Source organism: Thermobia domestica, chromosome 17, assembly GCF_964235325.1.
Source record: "Thermobia domestica chromosome 17, izTheDome1.hap1.1, whole genome shotgun sequence".
Taxonomy (NCBI): Eukaryota; Metazoa; Arthropoda; class Insecta; order Zygentoma; family Lepismatidae; genus Thermobia; species Thermobia domestica.
Window position 1 is genome coordinate 170279151 of NC_137470.1, and position 19691 is coordinate 170298841.

General features: G+C 37.4%; 1 protein-coding gene across 1 annotated transcript in view; it reads right to left on the reverse strand.

The window, feature by feature from the left end:
* Positions 1-8094: 8094 nt before the first annotated feature.
* Positions 8095-19691, reverse strand: part of LOC145674486 (uncharacterized) — a 63028-nt gene continuing 51431 nt past the window's right edge. Inside the window, exon 3 of the mRNA XM_081744610.1 lies at positions 8095-13243. Coding sequence (XP_081600736.1) covers positions 11410-13243 — 1834 coding nt within the window. The 3' untranslated portion in view covers positions 8095-11409. The remainder of the gene's footprint in view (positions 13244-19691) is intronic.

Sequence of the window (19691 nt, forward strand, 5' to 3'; positions counted from 1 at the left end):
CTCTGTCATTGTGCTCTATCAAAAGGTTAGGTTTGTAACATATTACTCCTACGAACAAGCATGACTGGCAGATAGGAACACTGAACACAACTCCAGAGAAATGCATGCTGGAACTTACGTTTATAGCTACGCTTTGGTGATTTGCCCTCAAGGTCAATCGAGTGCTAATTCAGTTCCGTCTCTGTTCTTAAGCCATGTTCGTATTACTTCGAACAGTTTTGATAATGAAAAGCATGCCTCTTAATATAACAGACTTCTTTCGCGTAAGAAATCGAAACTCAGTTGGTCAGAGCAACTAGTCTGTAAGAATTAGGTTGTTAGTTAGTTAGGAGCCCAGTACGAGTAAGGGTTTTTATTACTATTGTTTTTATCTTTTTTATGTGAGGAAAACTCAAATTGTGACATCGCGATATCAAATGTATTTGATTAGGTAGCTTTGTCTTACCTAAACTTTAAACATCAGTAACCGTCGAAATTATTTCACTAACCGATCACTTACTGAACATTTCAAACACGTCAAACCAGTGGCATAACATGAAGGTTAACCTCTCCTCCGCAGTCCTTAGTTATGCGTCCGTACTTTCAAGGGCGGACTAAGGGCCGGACGACTGCCCGGGGTGCCAGAGAAAGAGGGGCACCAAAACGAGCCTCAAAAAGTAAATTTTACAATGTGCTTTCTACTGACGTTTTTGGTTTATATTCTTGTAAATTATATGATGTTTTTACATTTCACTATGGAAGAAGAGAGTTTCATAGTACTAAGGGGGCTGTATCGAAAAATTGAGAGATGGCATGTAGAATAAAGAGTGCCGGGAATTAAGTATTGTTTGTTTGTTTGCTTGAGTTTAGCGTTCCACGGTTATGCCTTAATGGGCAAGGGAGATGTGGATACTAATTATAGTGGAATCCGAACCACTTTTATCGTTCAACAGTAATCCACCGGGAATTGGACCCGGTACCACAGAGGGCAGGCGTGCTAGCCACTAGACCAGAGGGGGTGGAGTTGGTATTGTTTATAGCGGGCCATATTCTTTGTGAAGTTTTCCTAGGTAATGGATTTCTTTTTGAAAATGGGTTTAAAACAGGGGCGTCATTTAGGGAGGGCAGGGAGGGGCATTTGCCCCCCCTGAGTTTGAGATGTATATAGATTTTATCATTAGAATAGTAGTAAATCAGTGAAAAACGCGAAATTTTACTTATATCAAGAGGTCTTGCCCCCCCCCCAAAGCAAAATCTGAAATGACGCTCCTGGTTTAAACTATTAAAAACACTATGATAAAATGTAAAATATAGGCTACTACTAGGGGAAGGGCGCCAAAAAGTCACTTTGCCCGTGTGAAAATTTGGCCTGCTCCGCCCCGCGTACTTTCTGTATATTTTTTGGCCTTGCAGCTTGTGCGGTCCCCACGCCACATTGTTGCGGGGGCGCTATTTACGCCTACCTTTCGAACGTAATTCAATAACTGTTTAAGAAATTCTACCATCAGCGAGGAAACGGGAATATATTTTTCTAATAGTCCCATAGAACTTTCACTCAGAACGCCAGATGCAATTTTTCAGAGTGGGCTCTGGCTCATATTCAGGAATAATAATAATAATAATAATAATAATAATAATAATAATAATAATAATAATAATAATAATAATAAAAAATATGAATGTCTTTGGAGAGCCGAAATTATGTGACACGAATCATTATAGATAGAGCTTTAAGATGAGTGGTCATAGGGGAGGAAAAACAGGATTTTTCTCTCTCTAACGTTAAGATTATGTGCTGAAGGTAAGAAGCATCATCATTCTACAATAGGTTGCTTTTACGTAGAATATCTATTACTTGAGCTCTCCTCCTTCGGGCAACTTTGCTTATGTAGTAAATTCAAAACAATTTCAATTTAAGACAAATATTTATAGAGAAAATTAAACATTTAATAGGGAAATCTGTTATCAAAATATCCAAACTTTTTTTTTTTTTTTTTTTTTGGTATCGTCATGAGTTTTACACATATGTTACATTTTGATTCTTTCCCAAATAAAAAAAATAAAATAACATTAGTGATAAAAATGACAACAGTACTTCCACGGGATTCAAACCGTCTACCTTCCGTATACAAACTCGTTGCTTTATCTAACTGAACTATTTGCTTTCTTACGTAAGCTGAACCTGTTCTACAGTAAAGACGATATTTCATTACGATTGGGCTAACAATTCGTCTTTTTCCATAGGTAATTTCCACTATTTTCACTATCTATATGTTAATACTTAGCATAGATTCATATATTTGGAGTTCGCTGATAATGCAAATAATAAGACATACTAGAAATATTTCGTTAAAATTTTCGTTTGTAGATATAATCCACGCTTCTCTCAATGACATAGATGTCGCTGCTTCGTGTTGAACTGCAGAATTCCCTCGCGTTCTTGAAAATTTCCCACTTTAGCAGAGTTGGTAATTCTCGAGATTTCTGTCGATTTAATGTTTTTTGCTTCTAATTTCTTTATTTTAAGCTAATATCTAACACAAATATTAAAAACGGGTTTGTTATTAACCGGTCCTGCTGGGGAAACCTTCCGAAATTTCGAACATATAAAGAAAACGGAGATATTTTCAAAAAAACTTCAAAATAAAGAGACGCGTCATTTATTTTGCTCATAGTAGTACGTCATTATGGATGTCATGTCGATAGTGTAGAGGTGGAAATGAAACTTCTTCCGAAAGTTTTGAAATGTTATGAGGAGGAAAAGCAATGCAAAATTATCTCCGTTTCTCAGTTTACTGAAGTGATGGATCGTTTCAAAATTGCTTTTCATGAAATTCACAAATTAGCCGTAATTGCTATCACCATTCCTGTTATCTAGTTCACCATGTGAACGTTCTTTTTCGTGTCTTAGAAGGGTTAAAACCTATCTATGAAATCGAATGGCAAACTGTAGCCTAAGCGATCTTTGTTTCCTTTCAGTAGAAAGAAAACTTGTAATGACTATTGCTGTAGAGAATGTGGTAAAATTATTCGATGTTGGACATAACAATCAACGCAATGTACTCCATTAAAGTGCAAATATAAAAGTTCATTGTAAGCTTGTTCGTACCATGTGATCAGCCCTTCATAGTTTAAAATGCATTGTTGTTTCTGTGGATCATGATGAAGTTTTGTTAATTGCTATTTACTTCTTTATCCAGTTTATAATTGTTTTATTTTTTTTCAACTTGAGTTTCAATTTCAAAGATTTTTGCGTAAGGTATGATCAAACAATTATGCTGTCGAATTTCCCTATTCTTTTAGTAACATAGATCTTTGCTGTTGCATATAGAGATTACGTCAAAAAATCTAATGTGCACAAATTAAGGATATACGAGAGAAAATATAAATGATTTATATATTTTGTCTCTTGCTTTTTTGTAAAAACTGCTTCAAAGATAAAAATGTTTGCAATAGCCTATTTTATTCTTGTTTTACTTTACTTACTTATTGTGTATTTTATGATATTAACGAAAGGTAGAGTATTATCTGTTAGTCTGTGTTGTTTGAACCTTCTTTATTTCTATGCATTCATGTGCATTCTTGGAGGGAGAGAAGGTAAAGCTGTCTTGAACTTCATCGACTACACAGTACACACCGTTATTATTGTTAAAAAAAACTGGAAGTAGAGGTAGTGTGTCTGCTACGCGGAATTCGGTAGGTCGAGCATATAGCCACGAACTCCCGCAGCCCATCCTAAGTCCTGCATTTCTTCAGACCCACCAGGCGAATGCCGGAATTGTACCTTCTATAAGGCGAAAAAAGCTGTTTTCCACATCCTTGTTCCTCCCCTATTTCGGTCCGAGCCTTAGCTAACTAAAGAGTTTAAAGATTGAAACTTAATTATTGTCCAAAAAAATGTCTACATTGCCCAGTTCTTATTTTCATTGTCCGCCCACCCAGCAACTAGGTCCGCCCTTTTCCGCCCACCCCATCAAACGTTTCTGGCACCGTCCCTGTTGTTTTGTTTCTTCTGTACTTTTGTTTCTTTCTTTTTGAACTTCCTTCTTTCTTAGGTTTTCTAAGTATGCTTTGTAGTTACGCTAAGCAGACGTAAAAAGCTTCTGAGTAAGTGGAACAAGTTCTGGCCTATTTCCGAATTTCTTCATCATAGACATTATATTTAACTTAGCATTAAGAGTTCTCAAAAACGTGAAATATTCAAATTCATCACCGACTCTTAAGAACAACATACAAGAAGCATAACACAAAACGAATATGATGAACCACACACACACACACACACAACGTTGAACGGAGCGTTAACTATTACGAGAGAAAACTAAAAGATTATTATGATAGAAGAAAGAATAGACACAGAAGGGTTCTCAACTCCACCTTGAGAGCTTAAGCATCCACCAACCGTCCACTGCGCTTTAGAAAGAATAAAAGCTGAAGTGAGAATAAAACTAACTGTTTCACATATGGCAGCAAGTACTGAAGCTTTCAGAATGAGTAACGAGTAACAAGTTCCTGCCTTTTTTCCATTTGCTTTTATATTTTTCTTAGAAAACTGCCAATCCAAAACAAAAATCACACGAAAAGTAGCTTTACCTCTCAAAAAAGTAACTTTTAGTGACAAATTTGAAAAAAATGTAACTTTTAGTGACCAACTTGAAAACAAGTAAACTTTAGTTTAAAAAGTGACTCGCTATGAGCCCTGTTCCGCTCAATGAATTTACATGAATAAAAATATACTTTACAAAAAAATTAAGCTAGCGCCAAATGTATTTCCGCACAACACTAGACTCAGTCTAAAAATATATATAATTCTTACTTCGACCGATCTCTCTATTTCTAAGAACGTCTTGACTACACTTCTAACGTCCGTCCGTTGATACACCACTTGCAGAGCAGGCTTGAAACCAGCCACAGAGCTTTGGGGGGGCATGAATATGTTAGGAGAGACAAAGTCATTAAAAATTCTCATACAAATATTCAAATATTGCATTTTGTATTGAGGTCTGGAGGGGACATGAAAAATTTGGGTAGGGCCAGGCCCTCCCTAGCCCGCCCTCTGGTTGCGAGCCTGTTGCAGAGTAGCATTTACCAACTGAATCTGGTATAGACTTATTACTATATTGTCACATTTTAGTGCCGGCTGAAGACGTTGCCAATTTCAGTCATATGCATCTGTCCATCAATCTCTTTTCTCGGAAAGGACCGCGGAGCCCAGGAGGGTAGGTATAAGCGGTCTGGTTTGTCAATTGTTTCGATCGAAACACCGCCCAAAACAATAAGGTCATGTGGTTCTCGAAGCCGTACATGAGAACGAGGTCGCTTCGTATTTTGAAGTGAAGTAAATAAATAAGAATATTGCCTTCTTTCCTATACGCTAAACCTTTTTTTAACTCGATATAATAAATAACCTATATGATACCGATTGATACAATTGGATTTGGGGAAGTATTCCTTTTCCATTCAGGGGTATGTGTAAAGAAATTTGGAGGGGTGTTAGGGGGGTGTAGATTACTCCCTGGAATTCATAGTTTATAATAAGCCTTCTGATACAATATCATATAAACTTATACAAAAGGGTGGATAGATCGCTTTACTCCTTAGCAAATTAAAATTATATAAACAACCAGAAATGTATGATGCGCTCAATTCCTCTATGACCAATACACTGATAGGATTCAGACGAACCCACAGCTTCCTGTACTTCGTAGCTTTGTTCGTATCTGTTCGGTTTCATTCCGAAGAAAACATACCTCACATCACCGACAGCAGCTGAGCAGCCAACGGAGAGTTTCCTTACAGTAAGACAGCAAATAGACATTTTCCCCTAGAGAATGCAAGTTTTATGAGAATTTAAGTAATATTTAGAGGGGGCACAAAACGGAGGGGACAGGCCTGTTCCATGGATAATTCGCCGCTGGAGTATACGGACATATTTATAACTGTTTCGTTAGCTGAGAGTGTGAGTAATGTTTTGTATATTTTGGTGCACTTGTAAAGCATTGGATGGTGAAAGTATTGCGTATTATACATTTTCTGAGCTCCATAAGGGGAAAAATAATAAAATCAAATATTGCAAGAGTTTAGCCCTTTAAGTTTCATTAATGTGGATTGGTTTCCCTCATATTACTTCACTCTTGAATAGAGTATTGTGTAGATTGCTCATGACACATCAGAAACGTTCGTAGTTATTCAGTAAATCAGATGACACGATGAATCTGTGGAGGTGTTTTCAACTCTGGTGTGAATCTCAGACCATGAGATTTTGTGGTGGACAACATCGTGTCGTTGGTTCTTCTCGTAGTTATGGCGTTTTTCACATTATCATTCCACCAAATCTTTTATAACCTTTCACTTGAATTAATCACCAAACTCTCTTAGCCTACGTTACATAAACGTCGAAAATGAAATTCAATTTAATTTCATTACTGATCAGCCAATTGGAATTCGTTTGTTTTCATTACTGTGCTATCATATCTGTTTATTTGCTGATTGAAATGTTAACTCGTGTATTCAAAAGACTACAGTAGATCTATAAGTTTTCACGTGGACCAAACTCTACCAATTACATCAGGAATATACACTTCATGGACTAGCATAAACAATTTACGAATACGTTCCATTGGCTAAAGAAAATAACGGTAAGCGCGGAAACAATAAGGTGAAGTAATATTGCTAATTGATAGAGGGAAAGGCTTTCAAATGATCATGCTTAACTTTGTGACGTGGGCCGTGATGGCACAGTGGTAGAGCGTTCACATCTGGTGCATGAGGTCCTAGGTTCGATCCCAGCTTGTGCCAAGTGAACTTGTGATGGACAAACGCCGTGTGCGTGGGTTTCCTCGGGGATCCCCCATTCCCTCCCACTTTCTTCATTCCACCATTTCATTCATTTCTCATCATCACTGTCTCCTTTAGCCTAGCCGGCAGAACCGTGGGATGAAAATTTAAATATTGTTAATGTGTAAATTAGTTCGATTATAGTATTGGAGAATTCCCCATAAAAAGCTCATGGACATGATTATCATCTTAAGTTTGTGTATCGTAGTACTGAATTCAGTACAGGATTTAGATTGTATTTTACTTCGGGAAATGCCTTCTCTTGGGCAAATTTCCTCGGGCTCTACCTGAAACGCATTCCTTATCGAAATTATAAAGTACTTGCATCCCAGAAATTAATACTCTATCAACTCACCATGCTTCTATATCATGGACTTGCTCTAAATATGAATGAAATTCGCTTTGAGAGATTGATTGGAGATCTAAACATGAGGGTCCTTACGCAGAGTTCTTTTGACTTTTGATTAGCGTCATACTAAATGCCTGACTACTGCAAGAAACATATGTCAGTCGAACTCTTTAGTATGGCACTAATCACGCGTCAGAACGTCTCTGCATAAGGCTCGAGAACTTTAATTAGTGCATTTACTCAGCCTACAAACAATTATCCATTTACGTAAAGGTACTAAATAAAATTATTGGCATCAAGTTCTCTTCTCGTGTCATCTTGATTTTCAAACGGCTTTTGCTCGTCTTGTCTTGCTCCGTAAATCTGCATACAGTAATGCTTTGTACTTTAAACAAGAACTTTTGGAATGATATATATATATATATATATATATATATATATATATATATATATATATATATATATATATATATATATATATATATATATATAAATCAAAAGATTGGAATCTTGGACTATAATTAATTTTTGGATCAGGGGTCACAAATTTTTTCAACGGCCCCTAAATCGAGTTTTCGTATTTCATACGGAATAAGCACATCATACAGAGTTGATAGTTTGGGTCTCCTTTAGCCTAACCGGCATAACCGAGGGACGTGAAACTTAAAGATTTCATTTCATTTTTTTGATAGTTTGGGTTTGGCTACACTGTATGTAGTTCTCCAGATATAAGGCCTACAAGAAAATTTTTGCCAGATCTTTGGATCCAAAAATCTAGAAGTTGTGAGTTTGTTACTTAAAAAGAGTTTTGTGTTGTTACTTGGAAACACTGTTTCTATTTAGGAACTGTGCTTGAGACACGATTTCCTTGAGTAGCTAATGCAATAGAAAATTATCTGAATACAAGCAAGCTATTGGAATTTCAGCAGTAAGTGAAAACATCTCAGATTCAGACACATCTTCTATTTAAATTAATACAAATGCTTACATTGAATTTAATTCATAATCAAAAAGTTACAATAAAAACAATTTAGCATTGAATATGAAAAGCCTGTCAAGGAGGAAGACCTCCATGCATAATGAAATTCTTGCAAATGCCTTTTACATAACTGATAAAGGAGCAACTTACAATTTGAATGGTTAGCAGATTGACGCTGAATTAACCATGACTGTAACTTCAAGCGACTAAAGGCGGATTTTCATGCAAGAGTGCGTTGCGTTCTTTGCTTGCGATATGGCTGAATGGCCAATTGAGAAAGTTGTTTAAGTACGGTTCTACGTGCAACACAACTTTCTGTAGCTGAACATAGAAATCTCAAGCAACGAACTCAACGGACGCTTGCATGAACATCTGTCCTTAAAATTCAAGACAGTCCAATCGTCGATCAAGTCTGACCAAATAATTCAGATAATCAAGAATGACCTTTTGTTTCGTTTTTGGTCGGGTTATATATTCTCTAGTTTTGGCTTTTCACCTGTATGTTTCCTTGAATTGTTTTGATGTCTTTCCACTTTCGCTTTCTATTTTTACTTCCTTGAAAGTGAACTTGCTTATTTCTCTGGAAACTATTTCTTTTTATTTTATATTTACCATCAAAATTACATTACAGTAGACTTCCGCCGTCTGCCATAATGTGGTGGAAGGGCAGGCCGAATAGGCCAAACTTGTATACTGACTTCCTGATCCACATACAGCATTAAAAATACATTTTTTATATCAAATTTCATTCTTGTTTATATTTTCTCTCCTCTTAGAAAGATCAGTGCTTTATACATATATGTTATGTATTGTACTATATGTTTAAAGATAAAATAAAGTCCAAGAATAAAAATGTTGTACACATTTTAAGATGAATTTAATAATATGAACTTAATTATAGAAAACATGAAATAATGTACACCAGGGCTTCTCAAATTTTCCACTAACGTACTGCCATAAGTCATACGCACCACTCAGCAGTGTGTAATAGTCGTACATCCTATTGTCGTATTTTTCTTCTTTTTATTAAATGTTTGATTTTGGAAACTAGTTGATCATAAGGCACTTTCCTCTTAATCGAGAAGTTATCAATTGTTCATATCGTATATACTGTGTATCTTCTCATTTATTTAGTGTGTTTAATATGTAGTTCTTAGATTGCAATGATAGAACACACTCAATGGAAAATTCCTATTAACATTATAGAATAAAAGAAACACCGAGGGTAAGACAAAGTCAAAGGGGTAACTCAGAATAAGACGTGAAAGACATATTTGGAGGTGTCTGGTGCAAGAATGGTTACCAGGCCTTACACGTGATGAAGACATAAGCACTATATATCAACGTGTAAATCTTTTCAATATAACAATATGTGTACCAAAAGTTAAAATACTTCATGAGTTTATGTGCGCACGCACCTATAGTGTCGGGTGTATATAGAAACTTAACATTGGTGAGCAAAAAACAAAATAGTCATAAGGTCTTACATACATTAAAGAAATTTTTTACGTTTCTCGCATTTACCATGAATGTGATATGTCTGCAAAACTAATGTTAACTTAGTAGACCATCTTCGTGGTATATACAAAAGGCGTTCGTCGTCCAACCTCTTTTTTGGCGTCTGTAATTCTAAATTCAAAAAAGGACTTCAACTTGTATCTATTTTTAACTCGATTTTACAAATAAACTGTACTAGCTAAATCGTCTTAATTATTCACATGTATTTCTTACTTTTATAGATTTGTCTACAGTTATAAATTAAGAGGGGCTTAAAATATGTGTAATAGCGACAGCAAACGTAGCACTCTGTAATGTCGAAAATTGTAAAGTACGTTCCGCCCTTGTAATGGAACTGCGACAGATCAAAATGGTGTCACGTGTGGGGTAGTCGCTGAAGTCACTTGTGAGGTGACCTGTAGGATTACCTGTGAAGGTAGTCTATGTGGTAGTCCAGTGGGCAAATTGTGAGGTTGTTTGTGTAGTATTTCGACATTTCTGAGAACATTCGCATAGAAAGCCCATGGAGTAAGTGAAGTGGTTCAGGACACGGTGGAGATTCGAGCAGAGGATCTAGCTACTACGGAGACAAGAAACCAAATCTAAGGTTGAACATCGGATGCTGGACTCTTACAAAATGTAAGTAGAGTATGAGACGCAGGGAACACATGCAGCACAGAACAGTAAATTCAAACTTGAGTTATTTTACAACACATCGAAACAATAGACTGAATAGTAACAAGTGTTATGATTTTCACATTGTTTTGTCTGTGTGTGTGTATGAGGAAATCCTTATGGGACTAACATCAGAGCGTCTTGACACGGAGACAAACATTCTACACCATTCTCCAGAGAACAGTTATGAGAGTACAATCTCCTTCAATCTTCTGTTTCACTTGTGTGGGTGTCCCCGTAAGATTGAACTGTATTTTACCTCCCAGGGTATTAATTCACAGGTGAAACAACAGAAAGCAGTTCATGTAACGAATTCTGTATAAATTGATCAGGAAATATTTGTATCACAGATTGTGTACAAATTGATAGGTGATTTCTTAATTCATAGGATGTATGTCTTACATATGAGAAATAACGTTTTATTTCTGAATAAAGTACAATATTGTAAGGATAATTTGTAGTAGTTCAAAAATGTAGAGTCAGCATTGAGGAGCGGTAAGATTGAAATCCTTTAAATGTGTAAATTTAGAATAATTGGTCAAGTTAAGTCAAAGATATTAGTTATGTAGCAACTGACATAAGAAATAGGTATTTTAAAATATTTATTACTACAGCTTATCAGTCAGCTATTAGGTCTGTCAGTACGAAGAAGGGCGAGAGTATTGCTAACTGAGCATGTAGGGAATAAATCATTAAATTTTAATGAGAAACAGGGTAAAATTCGAAATAAAACATTTTTTTCTGCATTACCTGAAAAGGTAAAAGACAAGGCCCTAGTAACATTAAATATTAATTCATGATGCTCTATTCCTACAGTAAACAAGATGTGTGTAAATAGTGCTCTGTGTCGTTGCCATAATGCAATAAGTGCTCGTTATTACACCTTTGTATTTTCTAGGCGAATCCCGGTTGAGCTGGAAACAGGTCCACGAATCGATTCTATTATTATTCACACGAAACAAAATATCAGATTTAAGTAAATATATGAATACTATTTTCTGTGAGGAGACAAGTACATCGTAAGAACATATATCGCAAAATTGACCCCAAACTAAATTCAGAATATTGTCTTCTCCATGGCGCAATGCAAGTTCTAATTAAAATTATCGTTTTCAGAAATTCCAGACTCTTCAGATTCCAAGGATTTTTTACTAAAGTGAAATCGAATATGGTGAACTAGAGATGGCTTAGCTATGAAATTTCTTCCACAAATATCGCAACTAAATTGTTTTCTATCTTGTAGATAATGTGTGGCTATATGACTTTTCAAGTTTCTCCTGATCAAGGTTTTACCACAAACCTCACAGCAAACTCTAATTCTCTCTCCTTTTGTATGTACTAAAGCTATATGACTTTTCAGTCTGTAGGCCGTACGAAATTTTTTCCCACAATACTTACAAGTATAGGGCCAAGATTCCCTATCAGTATGATTATCTCGTATATGTACTCGCAGACAACTAGCAATATTAAATGTTCTCCCACATGTGTGACAAACAAAAGAGTTTTCCTTAAAATGATGCTGCATATAATGTGTTCTTACATTTGATTTGAACCTAAAACTCTTTCCACATTCGTTGCAAAAGAACTCGTTTCTATCAGAATGGACTGCATTTGTGTGAGTACGTAAATGTGTTTTCTGAGTGAATTTAGCATTACAGATTTTACAAACAAATGGTCTCAGACCAGCATGTAAATTTAAATGTGTGTCTAAATATTGCTTACTCACAAAACCTTTACCACATTGATTACAACAATATTTTATTCTATTCTGAGAATGAATGTCTTCATGATTTCTCAAATTTTTTTCCTTGATGGATTTACCACAGATTTTACATGGAAGGTATTTTATCCCCGTGTGTGAGTTCTTCATGTGTGCATGTAAAACATTTTTAGAGGAGAAAATGTTATTACATAACGAACATTTGACTATCGTTGCTTTCAAATGCACAGTCTTGATATGATCTTTATAACTTTGTTTTAGTTTAAAAGACTGTGGACAATAAATGCAACTGAATATTTGTAATTCACCGTGTTTACCTTTCATGTGAGTTCTAAGATTAGATTTTTGGGTGAAACTTTTCCCACACTTTTCGCAAGTGAATGGTTTGTTACCAGTATGTGTTCTATTGTGAAGTTCAAGACCTTTTTTATTTGGGAATGGCTTATTACAAACTGTGCATGCGAAACTGAAATCGTGTACATGTTTGTGTGTAGTGAGATACTCCCTAGATTTAAATGATTTTCCGCATTCATCACATGAGAAGGCGCTTTCTTTATGTTGTTTTAAGTGTTTATCAAACAATTTGTAGGTATAAAAAATTTCTTTGCAGATTACACATATTATTTTCTTTTGATAATGCTCTTCTACATGGAATTTAAAACTACTTTCCTTCTTGAATCGTTTTTTACAATACGTGCAACAGTACTCTTTTGCATCATGAGACAGCTTGTGCTGACGTAAGGACCCTCTAGATACAAACCTTTTTTTACACAATTTACAACGGAATGGCTTTTCTCCAGTGTGGACTCTACTATGAATCTGTAGTTCTGAATTGCTTGGAAATGCTTTCTGGCATAGATGACACAAGAAGCGAGAAGTATGGGCACGTTCATGAGCCTTCAACGATCCATATACTTTGTATGATTTCAGACATTGAGTACACTTGTATTTGTATTTTGGGTGTGTTCTCAAGTGGCGCATGTAGTCATCCTTACAAGTAAGAGAGTAGGAGCATACGTCACAATTGAAAACCTTATTCTTACTTTTACCGGCGATTGCTGAGCTTGTCGTTATACGATTGTACTCGACGATGCCAGTCTTCATTATATTATTCTGGTTTTTGTTAATATTTTTAGAATCATTCCTTTCATAGCACAAATCATCGTTACTCTGCATGGATGTTCCATCTTCCAATGAGAAACTGAACCTTTAACAGAAAAAAATGAAAATACTGTGTACATACTGGGTATTTATTAATATATAAAAGTATAGATATGTGGTATATTGGGTAATCCCAAATTAGTTAGTAACAGAATCGTCAATGAATTTCATTTTAGCGCCCCTTTCACGTTCGGACCTACAGCTTAATGTAAGATCCGAATCACATGAGCTCCCGCCAGAAATCGAACCCATACGTGAAAGATCCACACACTAACTGCTTAACCACGAGGGAGATTAATCGTCAATGATGTACTAGCCGAAGAAATGTGAAAATAAACTTAAAAATAAAAGCTCACGTTCTACGGGGCAAGTTTAAAATTGGAGCAAACTCAAAAGGAAAAAAAGATATGTAAACTTTACCCAGAATTACAATTGAGCTCAGAACAGTTCTTTCCTTCAATGAATATTCCTAATAGTAACTTCAGAGTCATTTATCAACTTTAATATATAATGTTGCCTCTTATGTAATAACATATGCGTTAGTAATTTAGGCAATTTAGAATTGTCTTGAAAGAGTTAATATAATGTATGCTAGAAATGAGTATTAGAGTGTAGCGTTTTGCACTTTTGTTGGAAATTCGATGACGGCTAGTGCGGAAAAGGTGCCATTAGTGGCACCGACTTACTGATTTTTTTTATTTCTTTGGACAACCCCTTACCCTGCCCCAACGGACTTAAAGGCTTTTAAGTGTTTGGTTGTGGGGGCGCGGTGGCTCAGTGGTAGAGCGTTCACCTCTGGTGCTTGGGGTCCCGGGTTCGATCCCAGCCCCCGCCAAGTGAACTTTGTGGTGGACAAACACCGTGCTCGTGGGTTTTCTCGGGGTTCTCCCGTTTCCTCCCACTTTCTTCATTCCACCATTTCACTCATCTTTCACCATCACCGTCTCCTTTAGCCTAACCGGCATAACCGTGGGACGTAAAACTCAAAGATTTCATTTCAAAAAGATTTCATAAGTGTTTGGTTAGGCAACACGCACACCACTAATGACAGAAAAGCTACTTGTGGTAGTTTTTAGTTACCTGATGGCTATAATACAATTATTTTATTAAAAGAAACTTGTAGCAATGCCGGGGGCGCGGTGGCTCAGTGGTAGACCGTACACCTCCGGTGCTTGGGGTTCCTGGTTCGATCCCAGCTCGCGCCGTGTGGACTTTGTGGTGGAGAAACACCGTGCTCGTGGGTTTTCTCGGGGTTCTCCCGTTTCCTCCAACTTTCTTCATTCCACCATTTCTCATCTCTCATCATCACCGCCTCCTTTAACCTAACCGGCATAACCGTGGGATGTAAAACTTAAAGATTTCATTTCATTTTTTGTAGTAATGCCAGTAAATAATTTTAAAATGTTTATGAGTCAAAGTACAGCCTTATTAGCTCAGTTGTTGGAATTAATGTACAGATTTTGTTTGGAATGCCACGTTAACGATGATTATAGGCATAGCTCTTGATATAACACGATTTGTTTTTCGCAACTCTTCGCTTGTTATGTACACCAACAGCAAATGCGATTGAGCGGCAGGCTATACAACCTCTTCGAGCGTCGTCGCAACGACCGGCTCCGTCCAGAAGATTCGCGCACCTCCCGCTCACCTCGTTAGCTCCAGAACCTACGCCGACGTTTCTAGAATATTCTCGCTCAAAGTTCGGCGGTGGTATAAATATTGCATACTTCGGCCAACCAATCCAACAGGCCAGTTTATTGCAGCTTAAGCTTTAACGGTTTCAGTTCGCTACTGTTTCTGTTAAGACAGAGAGTTTGTGCATTGTACCTAAAGTTACAGTCTTCTTAGTGACTGTAGGATTCAGAGACATTTTGTGTACTTTGGTTTCCAAGTCTGGAAGCAATGGAAAGCAAGATGAAGAAAAAGCCTCATAGCAGACCAACTTGGAAAAGTGTGAAACGAGGCTTATTTGGCACTCCAAGTGACGAAAGTGTAACTAAATTACCAGTGACTGACATTTGTAAACTAGTTGGAAAAAGAGTTGTTCATATTTGGCGTAAAGCAAGAATTCTTGTTGTTTCAGAAAAGAGAGTTCTTGACATGCTGAAAACATTTTATAACAAGTATCGCACCAAGGAAAAACATTTCAGTCGACAAGGACAAGAAGCAACATTTCTTGCAGGTTTTGTTGCACACGTTGAAAAGTCTCTTTTTGATATTGCGTCTTGCAAATGTAAAACCGCCGAAATTGCAACTGTGAGAGGATATGCAAGATTCCAAAACGAGAATTCAAGTTTCTTTTGGACTAGAGAACATCACGGAAGTGAGCATTGGTAATATTGACGTCCGAACAAGCAAATCTCTGTCAAAGATATTTCCCCGTAAAGTGAGCAGATTTAAGGGGCAGGGAACCAAGAAAGACGCTGGAAATGTTGAAGCAAGTTCATCAACTAGTGGGATTGGGCATAGGTCAAAGATACTGGCGTCGTCAGGGAAACCCAGCGAAGCTGTTGAATCGGGAAGCACGTCGGGATCTGACTTCGAGACGCGACCAAGAAGGAAACATAGCCTAAAGCGCATCTGTCTTCAAAATACAGCGGAGGTAGCGTTTAGAACTGGAGCTTCAGACAGACAGGTTGGTTTGATCGCTTCTGCCGTACTTCAGGACGCGAGACTCATAAAGCCAGAGGACAAAAATCTTATTGTTGAGAGATCTAAGGTACGAATAGGAAAAGATAAACTGGATGAGAAGATCCAGAAAGAAAAGGCTCACCTAGGCCGGGCGACTACAAGTATATACTTCGACGGAAAAAATGATGCAACTCTTGTGCAAGGAAAAATTAACGGCAAACTACGAAGACAAGAGGTTACAGAAAAGCATATCACAGTTCTATCGGAGCCCGGTTCAGAATACTTGGGTCATGCCACACCTAAGTCAGGCACCGGCAAGGATATTGCCGACTCTATATTGGAGCTTTTAGAGAAGAACCAGTACGACGTGTTAAGTTTTGAGGCAGTCGGCAGCGATGGTGAAACCATGAACACAGGATGGGATAATGGCGCGATAAGTCAGATACAAAGATCCCTAGGAAAGGAACTGCAGCATCTCATTTGCCTTCTTCATTCCAACGAGTTGCCATTTCAACACCTGGTTACCGAATTGGATGGTGGGACGACCGTACCCAACGCTTTTTCCGGCCCCATCGGAAAGAAATTAAAGGATTGTGAACGTTCACCGATCGTCTCCTTTACACCCATTCCCGTTGAATGGGTGTCTGAAAAAAAAAAAAACGGTTTAAGCAGCGACCAGAATTATCTCTGAAATTTGTACGGCTGTTGCTACAGGAATGTGTACTATCGATCTAGCAAACAGAAAACCGGGATCATTATCACATTCACGATGGCTTACATTGGTCTGTAGGATACTTCGCCACTACATCAGTACTGATAGACCTAGTTCAAGTTTGTGTCTACTTTGCCAGTACATTGTTAAAGTTATATGCTCCCGTCTGGTTTTCAATGCTGGGAAATCCTTCTTGCGAAATGGGCGCCATGCATCTGTTTAGCATAGTTAAGCTATCACGTTTTCTGCCAGAAAATCTACAACACATAGTTAATTCTGTTCTACAAACAAACGGATACTACGCTCATCATGAAAACCTGCTGATAACGATGACAGTAGATGAAAATCCGTATATTCGAACGTTAGGCTGAAGAAGGATAAAAAAGTGCCGCAGCCAGAAGACTCCCAGATCAAGCCGCCCACGTGACTTCATTGTTCCGAAATTAAACTTTACAGCTGAAAATTACTACGACATGATTAATTGGTCTAAATGTCTAACAGCCGCCAATCACACGAAACATAACGGATCAGCAGCTTGAAGAAAACATCCAAACTTCAGCTACTCTAACAACAACATTCCCTTGCTATAGTCAAGCTGTGGAACGCACAGTGAAGTTGGTGTCCGAGGCAGTGTCGAAAAAGTGCGGCCAGAACGCAAGAGATATCTACGTTAGACCCAAACTGAAGGCTAGAACAAGAATGCCCCGCTTCGAGACCAAGAAGTACTACGTGACCTAAGGTCAAATGTCAAAGTATACCTATTGCGTGGGTGGGTGGGCGGAACTCGATGTGCAACCACCTCCCCGTGGTGAGTTTTGGGTCACTTTGCATACAGAGCAAAATAAGCGAAGAGTTGCAAAAAGAAAATCGTGTTATATCAAGGGCTATGCCTATAATCATAGTTAACTTGGCATTCCAAACAAAAACTGAGCATTAATTCCAACAACTGACCTAATATGGCTGTACTTTGACTCATAAACATTTTAAAATTATTTACTGGCATTACTACAAAAAATGAAATGAAATCTTTAAGTTTTACATCCCACGGTTATGCCGGTTAGGTTAAAGGAGGCGGTGATGATGAGAGATGAGAAATGGTGGAATGAAGAAAGTTGGAGGAAACGGGAGAACCCCGAGAAAACCCACGAGCACGGTGTTTCTCCACCACAAAGTCCACACGGCGCGAGCTGGGATCGAACCAGGAACCCCAAGCACCGGAGGTGTACGGTCTACCACTGAGCCACCGCGCCCCCGGCATTGCTGCAAGTTTCTTTTAATAAAATAATTGTATTATAGCCATCAGGTAACTAAAAACTACCACAAGTAGCTTTTCTGTCATTAGTGGTGTGCGTGTTGCCTAACCAAACACTTAAAAACCTTTAAGTCCGTTGGGGCAGGGTAAGGGGTTGTCCAAAAAAATAAAAAAAAAATCAGTAAGTCGGTGCCACTAATGGCACCTTTTCCGCACTAGCCGTCATCGAATTTCCAACAAAGGTGCAAAACGCTCCACCCTAATGGAAATTAAAAATATTATGATTAGAAAACAGAACTTTTATTTCCACAAGCAACAAAAAACAAATTAGGCTATTAAACAAATTTCAATCTTCAACATTTAAGCATCACTACCTCATTTGTTTGTTATAAAATTATCTAGGGCAAAGTTTTTAACTCTCAATTTAAATATCCTTTGTTCGCTCCTACAGTGCCTCACACCGCTAGTTGTAACAGCCCTACTATAAATATGACCGTCAAGATGCCTTAACCCTTATATGTAAAAAAGAAGTAACTACGGTACGACGTTGAAGGTGCTATATGTTTTCTATAATTAACAAAACTAACAAAGAAATAGAGGTCAGACTAGCCAAAATGAATGGTTAAATACTGTACTCATCACATGGAGATAAAAACTAGCTTGTGGGAAACAAACACATTTTTTTTCCTTGGGAAGAGAGATATTTCTATGTACCGTACTGCGAATACAAAATGTTAAAAAAGGTTTAAGTTCAAATTACTAACAAACTCTTGAGCCGTGTGCTTATGCAGTCAGAAACACACGTGTAGATCGACTTCCTACTCCTGGTATTTAATCCAACGCTCCCTCCTCCTCTTCCTGTCTAAAGCAGTCTGTGTGACGTAATATACTCTTTCTCTTTCCATTCAGACGGGGAAAACAAGAACCAACTTTACAAGCTTTACAGCTCTAAAATCCTCTCTTTCATTCGTTTGTTCTGAAATGCCTTTGTAAAGCCTAAATAAAAAATGTCAAAAAATGTTCCCATTGCTTCATAAACACCTTTATTTGCATTATTTCTTTTCTTCAAAAATTAAGTATCACATCAAGCTAGGAACATCCTCCTTGTGAAATCTATGAAAATTGCCAATCACGGCTGAAGGTTTTGTGGTTCCCAAATTCTGTTATGCAGGCGCTGAACTCTAAAAACTACTAACAGAAATGAATGGTATTCAATGATTAATTTAATTTTTTTCCCTAGTAATTGCAAGAAAATGTTCCACGGGCGTCATTTGGGCAGGATAGAAGGGTGTAGTTCTCCCCTCTCTCGAGTTTGATAAACATATTGTTTGATCAAATGTATAGTAAAACACTGATAAAAAAAGTGAAACCCTTATGTCGCAGAGAAATTCCTTCCCCCTCGAACAAAGTCTACAATGGCGCTGCTTTTAGCAACACACCTATAGAGTTACGATAGCATATTGCTCTACCGCTTACATTTAGTTTGAAGAATCGAAGATTTCACCCCAAGGCATGCTCGTTCATAATGGACAACACTAAGAGAGAGAGAGAGGGGTCATTTACATATGCAAGTTTATAATTAGAAGAAAAATGGTTGGACAGCATCCATATTATGACGAAATTTGAGATTTTGTGAAACGGAAGAAGGAAAGTTTCCGAACTATGAGCATCACACCAGGCAGTTGTCGAATTAAGGTGGAAAACTTCTATTTAATTTAATTTTTTTTTTTTTTTTATTTAGAAAATCAGATGATTGCGATGGGAGAGAAAGATTTTAAGATCTGGGAGAATTACGAATTTTAAAAAGTCTTCAGCTTCCGAGACTGGTTTCTTACCACGAACTTCTTAACTATCGAACCATGACTTTATCCGTTCAGCCACGAAAAACTCTACGCAATT